Source organism: Lathyrus oleraceus, chromosome 7 (assembly GCF_024323335.1).
Source record: "Lathyrus oleraceus cultivar Zhongwan6 chromosome 7, CAAS_Psat_ZW6_1.0, whole genome shotgun sequence".
NCBI lineage: Eukaryota > Viridiplantae > Streptophyta > Magnoliopsida > Fabales > Fabaceae > Lathyrus > Lathyrus oleraceus.
In genome coordinates, this window is record NC_066585.1 from 541,059,654 (window position 1) to 541,074,105 (window position 14,452).

Sequence of the window (14,452 nt, forward strand, 5' to 3'; positions counted from 1 at the left end):
GAGCTTTTAAGCATACTGTGCAAGACCTGGTGGATTCCAAGGCCATTAATTTTGCACAATTTCCAAATGTTAAGGCTAATCACATGCCCGCGTATGGTCAGATGGGGATGAATGCAATTTCTGAGGATAAGAAAACGATTGGGTTGACGAATGAGGATCAGTTAAAAGCTCCAGGGCATGTGGTCTCAAAACCTCTGAGGAAGGAGGGAGCTTTCTCTAGTGTTGATACTTGTTGTGCGGCCGTTGCCACAGAGGGGTGTGTACTGATGGAGGATATGACCCAGAAGATGAAGGAGGTGGAAATGGATGGTGAACAATTTGAAACACCATGTCAGGCAGTTGAAGCTGTCATGATAGAGAAGGCCATTATTGCTGAGAAAGAGAAAAAACCGTTCATTACTTCTTACAAACAGGCCCTGGAGGTGGTGAGAAATGGAGGGATCCCAGGCTGGGGAAAAATCATAGGCATTGTGGTAAAGGCAGACATGTTTGGGATTGGCTATCAGCCAGATCAAAGGTCGTCTAGACAGAATAGAGGACGTCGTCCGTCGGTCACCTTTGTCAGTGCCGGAATGCTAGATTCGGATCACACCTATATAGTGGGTGAAGAGATTGATAGTGACCGCGAACTGGAATCGTGGATAAAATCGTGCGTACCAGGAGACTGGAAGGCCTAAAAAAGATCACCACTGTCGCTCGTCTGGAAGAGTAATATTTCTTGTTTTCAGTTTTATCTGCATGAAAGCCATACGTTTTGCCCGAAACGTAGTGGTTCATTGTAAGGGCCACCTCATGTGTTTCATTTTGCAACATTTTGCATCATAATCAAATGGATGTTTTTCAATTAAAAGCGGTGTCCCCTGTTTTTCATTTATTTTTGCAGTTTAAAAACAAATAAAAATGGCAATGTTTGTTTTCATTTTTTCCCTTTTGATTCATATTGTTCCGACTTCGAAAAGTGACAATTCTCCGGATCTCATTGATAACAATTCGGTTACACCTCTGTATGACCTCGACAATCCGATCTATCATGCCAAAGAAGAAGGCGAAGAAGATTGTGATCTGCTGGAAGATTAACCAGGTTGTTGAAATAAGAGGAGAAGGTGATTCAGCCGCACGTGAAGCGAGTTGAGATTGTTATTCCAGGCACCGCCGAGGTCAGAAAGTGAAAATTGGGGGCCGTTTCAGAGGCGAGTCGAGAGCCGAATGGTAGCACCGTTGAAAGAGCATGTGGATACCTTCGCCTGGTCGTGTCAGGATATGCCAGGGTCAAGTACCAATGTCGTTGTACACAAGCTACCATGGAGAGAAGATTGTCCTCTAGAGAAGCAGAACGCCGGTGCCACGTATCAGAGTGACTTTGTTTCGTGATGTGATTTCTCATGAAATTGAATGCTATGTTGATGACATGATAGCAAAGTCCCAAGCAGAAGAGGGGCATCTGGTGGATCTGACCAAGCTGAGTGAACTGGTTGAGACAATTCAAACGGAGGTTGAATTCGGACAAGTGCACTATCAGAGTGCGGACCGGTAAGCTGATGGGGTTCATTGTAAGAGAGGAATCGAGGTTGATCCTGCTAAAAAAATAAAAAAAAATAAAAAAAAATAAAAAGAAGAAAAGAAAAACAAGAAATGCCTGAACCGAAAACAGAAAAAGAGGTTCGTGGTCTATTAGGTAGATTGAACTACATGTCATGGTTCACATCTCCTCTAACAGCCACGTGTGAACCTATACTCAAGCTGTTGAAAAAAAAAAGAGAGATCAAACGGTCAGGTGAAATAATGATTGCCAAGGGGCATTGAAAAATGAAAGAGTAAGTTGCAGGAACCTCTGATTCAAGGAGCAATTGTTAATCTGGCACTTGACGGCCCTCGAGGGGTCTATGAGGGGTAATGGGGCAGCATGACGAGTCTTGTCGAAAAGAGCATGCAATTTACCTTAGCAAAAAGTTTGCCGACTGTGAAACAATACATTCACTGTTCGAGAAAACTTGTTGTACTTTGGCATAGGCTGCTCGCCGACTGAGACAGTATATGCTGGTTCATGCCACTTTGTGGATGTCCAAGATGGATCCGATCAAGTATGTGTTTGAGAAGCCAGCATTGACCGAACGGGTTGCGAGAAGAGCAAAAGAATGTTGACTGATTTGTGATATTCTCAGAAAGAAATCAAGGGGTGTATTGTCTGATTACGTCACTCCGCAACCCATTGAGGATTATCAACCGATGAAGTTTGAGTTCCCTGATGAGGACATCTCGAGGTACTCTAATCGAAAGATTGAGAGTAACCGATCCCGGAGGAGGGGCCTGACCCTGAATCCGAACGGGTTCTGATGTTTGATGGGGTTAATGTGAAGGAATTAGTGTTGCTTTGGTAATGCCGAAAGGATCTCATATTCCTTTTGTTGCCCGGAAAGCATTTGAGTGCACCAACAAGGGTGGCTGAGTACGAAGCCGGTATCCTGGGTATCGAACCTCGGTGCGTGCATCTACTGGGGCAAAGCCTTTCTAGATGTGTATGGGATGGAAGTCGTGTTACCGGTTGAGGTTCAAGTTCCCTCTTTGAGAGTCCTGATGGACGTGAAATTGCAAGAGGCTGAATGGGTAAGGACCCGGTACGAAGAGTTGAGCCTGATCGAGGAAAAGAGGCTGGCAGCCATCTGTCATGGGCAGTTATACCAGCAACGGATGAAGCGTGCTTTTGACAGAAAGGTACGACCTCGGGTGTATCACGTAGGTGATATGGTGCTGAAAAGGATCCTTCCTCCTCAAGACGATCGTAGGGGCAAGTGGACACCCAATCATGAATCCCCAGCATGGTCAAGAAGGTTTTCTCCGACAGAGCCTTGTTGCTGACGACCATGGATGGCGAAGATTTTCCATCCCCTGTGAATGCGGACGCAGTTAAAAAATACTTCGTATAAAAAGACCCGCTGGACGAAAAGAATAAAATAGTCCAGGCAAAAATGGGCATCCCGGTGAACCAAAAACAGAAAGAAAGGTTCGGGCAAAAATTAGGGATAAAAAAGAAAAATGTACACCCGGCAAGTCGAAAACCTGAAAAGGCGACTTGGGCAAAAAAGGGTATCCCGGTGGACTGAAAACCCGAAAGGGCGGTCCAGGCAAAAGAGGGATTGAAACGAACAACTGCGTCTAGCATGATCGTTTGTGCTTTGGTTAAGGCGACACGGATAATCCCCGGTAGGGATCGGTCGGAATTGTCTTGTTCAGAAGGCAGAAAGCACGGAGAGTCTGAGGACATATGGGGTGTAACCGAGTTGGAACTCGATGAGATCGCGGGTTTCACATTGCCATTAGGATAGATTTTTTCCTTTTGTGCGCAATTACCTCTTTTCAGGAATTGCTTCCTTTGTATTGCTCAATTTGAGCCACACTTTTTCAATCAATAAAATGCATATTCAGTCAAATAATTTTGTTTTTGTTTTTCATTACCGCTTTGATTGCAAAAACATCCAATTATTTTGATAAAGAATCTTGCATTTTAAGACATACAGGTCCCTTCCAATGCATGTTTATAAGATTGAAAGCTTGAAATCTTATTCGGAAGGTTGAGTGACCCGAGTGTTGAAATCTTGACACGCTTGGGGCACGGTTTTATCTAACGATCTCTTTTGCAGGTACTGTTAGATCTTTTCACTCACTTGCAGGTTGTGATGTGGAAGCTTTTGACAAAGCAAATCCCCATGGAGTCCGATCAGGGACGAAGGAATGGAAGGACGGTGAAAAGACGACGGTGAGACGTACGACGATCCTTGAAATTAATCAAGAAGACTCTTCAAAGTCGGAAGATTGAAAAGTTTGTATAGTCCCAGGAGTTCGCTCTCCGTCGAGTACAGAGCGATTGGGAATACAAGATGATGGAGCAGAAAAGGTCCAGAAGAGTCGGGATGTATATCCCTAAGCAGAGTCGTGAGGACTAATTCCCCAGCAGATTCAAGGTCTGTGGTTTCCCTAGCAGGGTCATGATGGTTATCCCCAGCAGGTGGCAGATCGATACTTCCCCAGTCGCCAGGCCTGAAGGTTGCAGTTTTCCCAGCGGAAGTGTCTGTGGTGGGTGGTTTCCCAAGCAGAGTCGGGATTGATATCCCCAGCAAGTCAAAGACAGTTGTATCCCCACAGAGTGCATTGGTGGATTTTTCCCTAGAAATTCCCCAAGCGGATCGGGTGCAAAGGAGGTTTTCCTCAACAAGGGTTGCCTTTTCCCAGCAGCAGTGTTATTCCCCATCAGGGTGGAGATCGGAGTGTTGTCGAGTTCCTCAGCAGAGTGCCTCGAGCTCCCCAGACGAGTCCCTTGAGGGGGATACCTTTTTATGCATTCATCATGTAGATAAGCATAGCATATTGCATAATAAATCGCGTAGCATTTCCATAATTATGGGGCATTACGCAAAAAAATCAATCATGCATCATCATTGCAAGCATCAGCTAGTCTCAAGCCGAGGTCGGCGTTTGAGATTTATGTTTCACCAGTGGGTGAAGGTGTTACTCAAGCTGTTGGTTATCGTTTGAGAAGTGGTTGCCTAAGGGTGAAGGTGTTGCTCCGAGGAGTTTGGTACTGGATCAACAATATTCCCCAGTAGCGCGATATTGGAGGAAGATTTCTGTCGTGTGAGACAGAAGTTGGAAGATGTTACTCTGAGAAGTTTAGCATCATGACGTCAGATCAATGTACCCCAGTAGTGCGATACTAGAGGAGACTTTTCCGTCGGACAGAGATGGAAATGTTACGCGATCAGCGCGATTCAAGCCGTGGATACCGCTTGAGATTTGGTTTCGACAGAAGTTGGAAGATGTTACTCTGAGGAGTTCAGCATCGGGATTTTGGAGCACCAGTATTTCCCAGTTATTCCCCGGCAAGCGTTTGCCTGGTGAGGACATATGGAGATGTCATCCCTGCGATACCAGTAAGTGTCGTGTCGATCTCTGTCTGGTCGAGTTTTGTTTGGTGTCCTGTAAACATCATTGTTCGATGTCCTGTAAACATCCTTGTTTGATGTCCTGTAAGCATCATTGTTCGATGTCCTGTAAACATCCTTGTTCGATGTCCTGTAAACATCCTTGTTTGAGGTCCTGTAAACATCCTTGTTTGATGTCCAGTCAACATCATTGTTCGATGTCCTGTAAACATCATTGTTCGATGTCCTGTAAACATCATTGTTCGATGTCCTGTAAACATCATTGTTCGATGTCCAGTAAACATCATTGTTCGATGTCCTGTAAACATCATTGTTCGATGTCCAGTAAACATCTTTGTTCGATGTCCTATAAACATCTTTGTTCGATGTCCTGTAAACATCTTTGTTCGATGTCCTGTAAACATCATTGTTCGATGTCCTGTCAACATCATTGATTCGATGTCCAGTAAACGTCGAGTTTCCTCCCAGTCATCAGTAAGTGTCTGGTTGAAGGTGTACCCTCTGATATGTCGCCCTCAGAGTGGTGTTTGGTGTTATTTCCAACGTTGCCAGCGGAATTATCACAAGAAATGGAGAAAGGGAAATGTTGCGACATTTTCTGGAGATCGGGGTTCACAATGGCGATCACAAGTTATCGTCAGGCGACTGGGGTTCAAATGGAGAATGGGGTTCATTATTTTTGGCAAACGAGATGTCGGGGTTCAAATGCAGTGATCCGGGATCATTTGAGCGAAAGAAAATTTCGGGGTTCAAGAAAACGAAAAAAGATCAGAAAATTTCGGGGTTCAAGAAAAGCATTAAGAAGAGATGACAATCCCCAGCGGATGTGTGGTGTTCAGGCCATGGTTATCCCTGCGTTACCATTTATTTTGGTATCCAGGTTGACATTCTGTTTCGGTGATCATGCCGACTTTCTCCGTACCAGACGGGTTCTTATTTCAAGATTGCTTCTTTGCCGATTCTGACAGACATTGATAATTATTTCCCATCAGAGTGCAAATTGTTCGTCTGTTCTTGGTATTCAATCACTCTTCATCCTGATCATCTGAAAGCCGAGGCTATTCATATCGATAGGTTCACAGTGGATTGAATAGGGGCAGCTGTAACACCTCAAAATTTGCCCTCCTCTCTTGGGACTAGCTTAACATATTGCATATCATTTTGTAGGTTATTAGGCATTGCATATTGCATATCATGTGGTTACATTGTGCAAGTCATCCTCATAGGTCTTGATCAGAAGATAAGAGGTTGAGATTCGAGCTGAGGGTTTCATTGATTGAATGGACTGGATCATTAGCCATCTGAGGGTGTGGGCTACAAATTAGGGTTTCATGTTCTTCAAGGAGATTGAGCTTGATCTTGGTTGCTATGATACATCATCATCATCATGGTCTTGATATCATCCAGGAGATTCAGAAGATTGATCAGACACTTTGAGATTAGGGTTTTGACCACTGGTCAACCCTAATCAGTTGAATCATCTGCATTGGGCCAATCAGGGCATGGCATGGAGATGGGGTCTACAATGAATATGGGAATCATCATGTGATTATTTTGAGCTTATGGAAGCTAGGGGTTCATCATTGAGCCATTTCATCAGGAGTTTGAGGTTCAGTTTGATCAGTGCCTGGCCAATTCATCTATCAATTAGAAAAGTCAACTGTGGTCAATTGTGCTTGATTTTATGGATTTGGAGGTGGGAGAGAGCTGGATACACTTCATTGATGTTGAAACAAGTTTCATTTGATATTTCAAACATCAAGAATGAAGAAAATAAAGTCAGGAGAAAAGTTGCCAAAAATGGAAAGTGACTTGTAATGAAAGTTTCCAAAAATGGAAAGTTTTTCACCTCAAAATTACATGTCCAAAAATGCTTCAAATGAAATTTTGTTCAACATGAAAGTTGTAGATCTTGCTCTCACCTTTCCAAAAAGTCCAAGAACTTGAAATTCCCATGCATGGTTGACAAGTTATGGTCCAATCATTTTCCAAAAATGCCTAAATTCAAAGTGGCATAACTTTCACATGGAATGGCCAATTTGGATGATCTTTCTTTGAGCAAACCCCATTTCACATGTACTTTCATGATGTATGATCAAAATTCATCAAAAATGGTCAAGGCAAAAAGTCATTTTTCAAGTGAATTCATTTGTATTTTTGGTGTGGCATAGTGAATTTGAGAAATACAAGGCCTATGCACTCAAGACCAGTTCTAACACTTCACAAATGCCAAATGAAATTTGCTCCAACTGTCATTTGCTGTCATATTGCCCAATTGGGAAAGGACCATTTTGCCATTGCACTTAAAAATCACATTTCACTAATCTCACTCAATTTGCTAATTTGGATTAGCAAAGTGGATTAGGCATGAGTATAAGTTGCTAATTGTAACAGAATTTCATAACCACTTTTCACATTTCTCAAGATCATAACTGTTTTTCCCTCCAATTCTCTCAAATTCTCCAAATTTCTTCCAACTTTTTTCAACATTTCTCCATGAAATCTTCATCAATTTGGATGATTCTTGCTCGATCCATGCTCCATAAACCTTGAGGAAGAACTGTTTCATTGAATTCGTGGCCAAAGAGTGAAGAATTCCAACTGTCCAAAGCTTGCATTTCCATGACATTTTGCTAGTTCTTGCAACTGAAGCATCCTTGAGCTGAGACACCTGTTGTAATCAACTTCCTGAACATCAAGCTGCATCTGTTTCACCTTTTCACACGTGGAAACTCAAAGATCACAAGCTGCCATCTCCAAGAGGTTAGGATTCGAAATTCTCCATTGCTTGAATTATTAGGTGGCTTTTGTAGATCTCTCCATGTAGGTTAGCATGATGCTTGTAGTTTGTGATTTGGTTGAGTGTAGAGAAAGAAATCGTGATTTGAAGTTTGATGTGCATTTCTATTTTTGATCGATCCGGATAACATGTTGAGAATTAGGAAAAATCAATGGCATATCCTTAATCTAGGTTGAAAGACGAACGCGTGGATGTATCATTTGTTGATTTTGGTTGAGAATTGTTCTTGCGCATTTCTGGAAATTTTCTGAGTGTTCTTGATGAAGAACAGCTCAAGAACACGCGTAGATCTTCATTTGCCTGGCCTTGATTTTGAAAGATGTTTACCGCGCGCCCTGAGCCAATAGGAAGGCGCCACCGAATAAATGAATGCTACGTCGTTTTGGTCTTGTTCACTAAAATTACGCTTATGCCATTATCAGAATTAATTTGTTTTATTTCTTATTTCTTTTTCATTTTCTATTTCATTTTCATTTTCATTACACAACTTCAAAAAAATCATATCTAGTTCATTTTTTGTCCAAAATTTTGTGAGGTTTTTTTCACCATGCTCCTTATGATGTGTAGATTTTAATGATGGTTTTTAATATTTTTGTGCACATGTGGAAAGTAAAAATGCTTAGGGATTGTTTGAATGTGTCACTTTTGTACATGTCTGGCCATATCATTCATAAAATGATGATGCTTCCAAAGAAATTCATGAAATTTTTTTTGCTTATTCTGGACTCTTTGATGGTGATTTTGATGTGTAGTTTGTAGTTTTTGGATACCTGGATGTTGAGATATGAATTTTTGATTAGAGGTGTGACAATTTGTGTCACACCAAGCTTGATGAATTTCATGATTTTATTTGCCTTGCTTAGGGATGTTGACTTGAGCCAAAATTTTGCATGAATGAGCATATGTATGTTGAGATCACATGAGAATTTTTCTGGATTTATTGATGGCATTTCCTAATTGATTGGAATTTTTCTCTCCTGCTTGGTCATTTTGTCATTTTTTGTGACACATGTTACCATTTGATTTGTGAAATGCTGGTCATTGATTGGATGAGTGTGAAATTTGGTATGAGCATTGTAGACACATTATAGGTCATTTTGGCTTTGATCCCATTTATTTATCATGTATTGTCACTGTTTTATGATGGATGGAAGTTGGTGCTTGTTTTGATACCATGTGTTGGCTTGTTTGAACTTGTCTGAACTTTATGAATTTAATTTCCCTACTTCCACTTGTCCAAATGAGCTGAAAATTGATATGCTACTCATTGAATGTGTTCTGTTTAGGCTGGAATTTTGTTGAATTTATTGATCTGTTTTGACATTGATTTGATTGTGATCATTCTGTTTGGTCTTTTGAAGTTGCAAATTGCATGTTTGATGCCTTTTCTTTCATGAAATGATGATAATGAATGATATGAGCATGGGACCAATGGGATTTGTTTCTAATTTGTTTGATTGTGGTTTTGATTAATTTTCACTTGCTGTTTTGGATTTTTCATCTCCTTTGGACCCTAGGCTTGGCCTAGTGGTCTTGTTTCTCACTTTTGAATTGTGTTTCAGGTTGAGATGCAAATGCCTTAAGGAGAAAAATGCAAGTTGATTGAATTGAGTTTGGTTGCTTGTTGTAAACTAACTTGTGTGTTTTGTAGGATGCTTGGCTCAATTGAGTTGATTGTGCTTTGCACATTGCATTGGTTGACTGTATATATTAACTGTTTGACTTTTGCTGTTTAATGTTGGTTTGTCTAGGATACTGACTGTGCTTGATTGATCCCAGGTACCATAGTCGCTTTAGTTCTTTAAGAACTTGATGTGCTGCTGCTTGGTTGTATAAACCAGTTGAGGTAGACTCTCTTGTCTCCATGTAGTCTGGAAGACCTGGCTTGTTATTTAGCCAAGCAACTGTTTGAAGTCCTCCTTAAGAGGCGATGTTTGTGATTGTTTAACTTTGTCCCCAAGCAGGTAAAGACCTATATGAGGCAATTGGCGGAACCCAAGGGATGTGCAATCCATCCCCCGCTATTCTTGTTGAGTCGTCCCTCTGCTCACACCACTGTGTTGACGTATTGGGACATTAACCCAAGATCTTGTACATTTGTACAGTCGAGTCAGAGTCTTGAGTGTAGAAGGGTCCCTCCATTTTGGACCCACGCTCCTTTGTCTGAAGCTCTCCCTGGTCAGGGATAAGAGCTGTGAAGTCTTATCTTCACTCACCTTTCATCTGCTTCACCCTGACTCTCAATGTCAGGGTTAAGAGCGAACACCACCCTTGTTTGAGCCTCACTTGAGTGGATATAGTGTGTGCTATGTGAATGTTTGCTTTATTTTGATTGATGCTTGCATGCTTGTTTTTCCTGGTTAGGATTAGCTTGCTATTGTGCAAGTAGATAGAAACCATAACATAGGGCAATGATGCATGATAACACTAGGCTCGAGTACAGCTCCCTAGTAGTGTGTCTCCCTTTGTATCTGGTTGGAATTTCTTTCCCGTTCAGGGGAACTACGTCGCCCTGATCCTCATACCAGATGAGGTACGTAGGCAGGAGACCGTGCGAGGTCTCTCCGGGCACTTTTTTTTTCTTTTTGTGTGTGTTTGCTTATTAACCCTCTTGTGTGTCAGGATATGGATGTAAGCCCAGCGATTGGCTGTCCGTATCCTGACTGTGTTTGTTTGGTTCGGAAGCCGATGTAAGTCCAGCGATTGGCGTTCGGGTTCCAAGTTTGCCTGTGTTTGTGTGTGTCTTGTTTGGCGTGCGTGAGTCGAACTACGGCAGCTCTGATTCTCGTTCCAGACGAGATACGTAGGCATAGGGCGCGATGTCCTAGCGAGCCCTCTTTTCCTTTCCCCCACCTGTGTTGTCTTCGGTGTGTGTGTGTGATGTTTGTTTAGCAACCTATTCTTTCTTTAGAGCGTGGATCCCGTCGAGTACGACGGACGTGAGGGGTGCTAATACCTTCCCCTCGCGTAACCGACTCCCTTACCCTTTCTCTTTGGTCGGGAGACCATGCTTTTTCCAGGTTTACTCTGAGCGTTTCCTTTCCCTCTTTTGGGATAAATAACGCGCGGTGGCGGCTCTGTGTTGTTTTTGTTTCAGTCCGCCGGTTGTTTTTCGCGGATGCGACAGTAGCTTCACTAGATGGAATGATAATCAACTTCTCTTCACAACCAATAAACACGGAGTTGGCAGAAAGCCAATCCATCCCCAAAACCACATCAACCTTCTTAAGTGGTAAACAAATAAGATCAATCTGAAAAACTCTACCATTCACCGAGAGCGAACAATTTTCACAAATCAACGGTGTCTCAACCACATCATCCATGGCGGTAGTAACCACCATAGGAGGAGACAAGGGAATTGCTTGCAAGCCAAGACGCTTCATGCACCGAATTGATACAAAAGAGTGTGTTGCCCCACAATTAAACAATACAAAACAAGGATGATTATTGATGAAACACGTACCAGCAATTAAGGCATTGTTGCTCTTAGCCTTCCTTGCATCCAAAGTATAAACTCGACCGACGCTCCTCCCCTGCATCTGATTCTTATTCTGAGGACATTCCCTAGACATGTGTCCCTCCTTGTGACATGTAAAACACCTAATTCCACTTACAGTACATTTTCCAAAATGATACTTCTTACATACTTGACATTGAGGAGGTTGGTTAGGTCTTGCATGTTGCACCTGTTTCCCCTTGAAAGCCTGAGATCTAGGCCTGAACTGGTTTCCTGGCCTTCCTTGGTCTCTCTGCCCACTCCTGTACTGATCCCTTTCTTCCTGAACCTTCTTCAAACTGTTCTCAGCCACATAACATTGTCTTAATAGTTCAGCATAAGAAGTGAATTCCCTTTGAGAAACACAATGAGAAATTTCACCCCTCAGACCAAAAAGAAACTGATCAATCTTCCACCTCTCATTAGGAGCGTACGCGGCTTGTCTAGAATACGCAGCCATATCTTCGAACTTTTCAGCATACGCAGCTACTGACATAGCTCCATGCTTGAGCTGTTGAAATTCAAACTCTTTCTGAGTCCTCAAGAAAACAGTCTTAAAATGCTCCCAATCTCTAGGTATTCCCTGATTGGTCATAAGAGTTGAAGCACTCTCCCACCATCTTACAGCTGGACCCTTCATCATGTGAGAAGCAAACACAACCTTATTTTCTTCACTACAATGCACTACCTGAAAAATCCTTTCCATGACGGTTATCCACTCCTGAGCCTTCACAGGATTCAGCCCACCATGGAATTCTGGGGGATTCATGCGGAAGAAATCTCGGAAACTACCACCTGCAGCTACCTATGGAACTCCTTGAGGATGCAACCCACCATTCCACTACTGCATCATCTGTTGCATGAATTGATTATGTTCTTGTTTCATCTGTTGCATAAACTGAGGCCATTGAAAACCTTCACTACCACTTGGCGGTTCAGAGTCCGAATTCTGGGTTCTGGGTCTACCACGACCTCTGTGTCCGTCAGCCATGATCCTGAATGTTATACAAATAGGATTAAGTTGATCAGGCTCAATACTATGAATATAACACCAAGGACAATGATGACAACCCACATATGAGGCAGAAAGGAATACTTATAATATTTCATGGCTAGGTCGAGGATACGACCTGCTCTGATACCAACTGTAACACCCACATATAATATATGTCTAGAATACATATTATACATAGTGTAAAACTGGTACTGAAATACATAAGTGCCTAGCAGCACATCATACATATACAATACATGCCAAAAATAACATAATATGGCATAAATGTACATAAGAGTGCCCAAAATAAAACTACTGATCTAGATCATCAGACAATGATCTCAAAAAAATATCTACATAGCGGAAGAAAAGCCACCAGTCCTCAGGTAAGCAAGACATCACTCTATCTTGCCCTTACCCTTATCCTGCTCAGAACCACCTGAAAAATAATCAACAACATGGGGTGAGATAATAATCTCAGTGGGTTCCCTATCTTATGGGTCCACTCGGCTCTACAGGGTTTTCTAATCAATATTCAGCTCATATCCAACTCAAGTCAACAAGGGAACGAAGACTTGAGCGATGGAGAACTAACTCGCAATTGTATGGCAACATGCATCTGAGTTCTCATAACTCAACCACGATCATTATTCAGATCACGACGCATCAATTCCCGAACGGGCTTACGTCTAAGTCAGGCCCGGTTCATGCATGCTCGTATGATTCGACTTTCGCGATGGATATCCGGTCCCCCTATAGGACTTAAACCCACTATTGAGAACCATCACTCGTATGGGACTTTACCCATTTTGAGTCTCTTTCACCGTATGGGCCTTATCCCACTTTGGTGTCCACCTTTCCCCCATGTCCGCCATGGTTGGGGCTCAACCCCAATTGAGGCTCGAATCATTGGTCCCACATCCCAATGCTTACACGTCTAAGCATACCAATAGAGATGTGTACCACCACAGAAAAACACACATTCTGAATACATGATCGGTTCCATAATCATCGGTTCCACGAACCATAACAAATTCATCAATCACAGGTGACTTCATTCACCATATTACACAAAGAATAACATGACATGTTCCATACAATGCGTCTCATACACATAACTCACATAAGTTCCATAACCTAGATTATCCTTCTAAGTTATTAATCATATTATGCTCCTAGATTTCCTCACTCTCCTTTGTAAGGTTTTTAATCATGTTATTTCACAATTAAACATATCAACCATGTTTAACACCCATCAAAATAAAATTTCATAGAATTTGTAAGACGCATAATATACTATAATATGATATCATAATAATAGCCTTTTTCATTATCTTACTAACGCATCCTTCCGCATTCAAAACGGAGTTATAACGCTCGATTAATTCATTAATCTATCTTAATCAAGATTTAGATTAATATTTATTCATTGCATAAATATTCAACAACAACCTCTCTAGCCTAGTGGTAAGGCTTGTACAATTTCAGGGAGGTCCTGGGTTCAAACCCCCTTGGTGACATATTTTATATAGACAGAAAATTAAATTTTGTTTCAGTGTTAACCGGTTAACACGCACATTTTCATTGTTTTCCACTTCTCAAAACACCATTTTCCTCTGTGTCTCCATTGGAGGATTTTTTTCTAGAAAACTAAAGTTTCTAACTAGAACCCACCTCAAGAAATTGAAGAGGAGAATTTGTTGAAAATGAGATGAGGATGAAGATGATGGTGTTGGTTCCAAGCTTTCCTTCTTCTTCTTCTTCTCCACTAGCCTTGCTTTCCCTTCTTCCCTTGAGCTTCCTCCTTCTTTCTATGCTTTCTGATACATAGAAACCAAATGGCTTATGATAGGTAACAATAAGGTAGTAACATGTGGACCACAAGCCTTGTAGCATATATGTGGTTAGAAAGTGATGGAAACAAATATCTTAAGTGGCACCAACCATAATATTTGTTCTACCAGAGTTATTGACCCATTATTAGTGTTACCAAAATGTCCTAATTAATAAAAGGTCAGTTCCAAATAATATTAATTAAGTCAACCTAAACTCACTATTTGCTCTATTTATCCCAATTGACAACTTTTAGAGCACATAGGAACTCAGTTTATCTAGATTAATAGGAATTTAGACATTTAAGGAAAAAAATACGGGGTATTACACTAAGTAACAAAGTTATAGGACTATAAATTAATTTATTATATTATATATAAATGGTTAATAAG

At 41.5% G+C, this 14,452-nt stretch overlaps 1 protein-coding gene across 1 annotated transcript; it reads right to left on the reverse strand.

Annotated features, from left to right (window-relative positions):
- Positions 1-7,502: 7,502 nt before the first annotated feature.
- On the reverse strand, positions 7,503-12,002 carry LOC127104885 (uncharacterized). The gene is made up of 2 exons (XM_051042028.1): positions 10,863-12,002; positions 7,503-7,652 (listed from the first exon to the last, which is right to left on the reverse strand). Exons 1-2 carry the CDS (start codon positions 12,000-12,002, stop codon positions 7,503-7,505), a joined length of 1,290 nt encoding a protein of 429 aa, XP_050897985.1.
- Positions 12,003-14,452: the final 2,450 nt, after the last annotated feature.

Bases quoted from the DNA above. Each gene is read 5' to 3' on its own strand.
- LOC127104885 (XM_051042028.1), bottom strand. From the start codon at position 12,002: ATGAATCCCCCAGAATTCCATGGTGGGCTGAATCCTGTGAAGGCTCAG. The intron at 7,653-10,862 runs GTCGCATCCGCG...ACGTGTGAAAAG, and splicing joins TTCCATCTAGTGAAGCTACT to GTGAAACAGATGCAGCTTGA.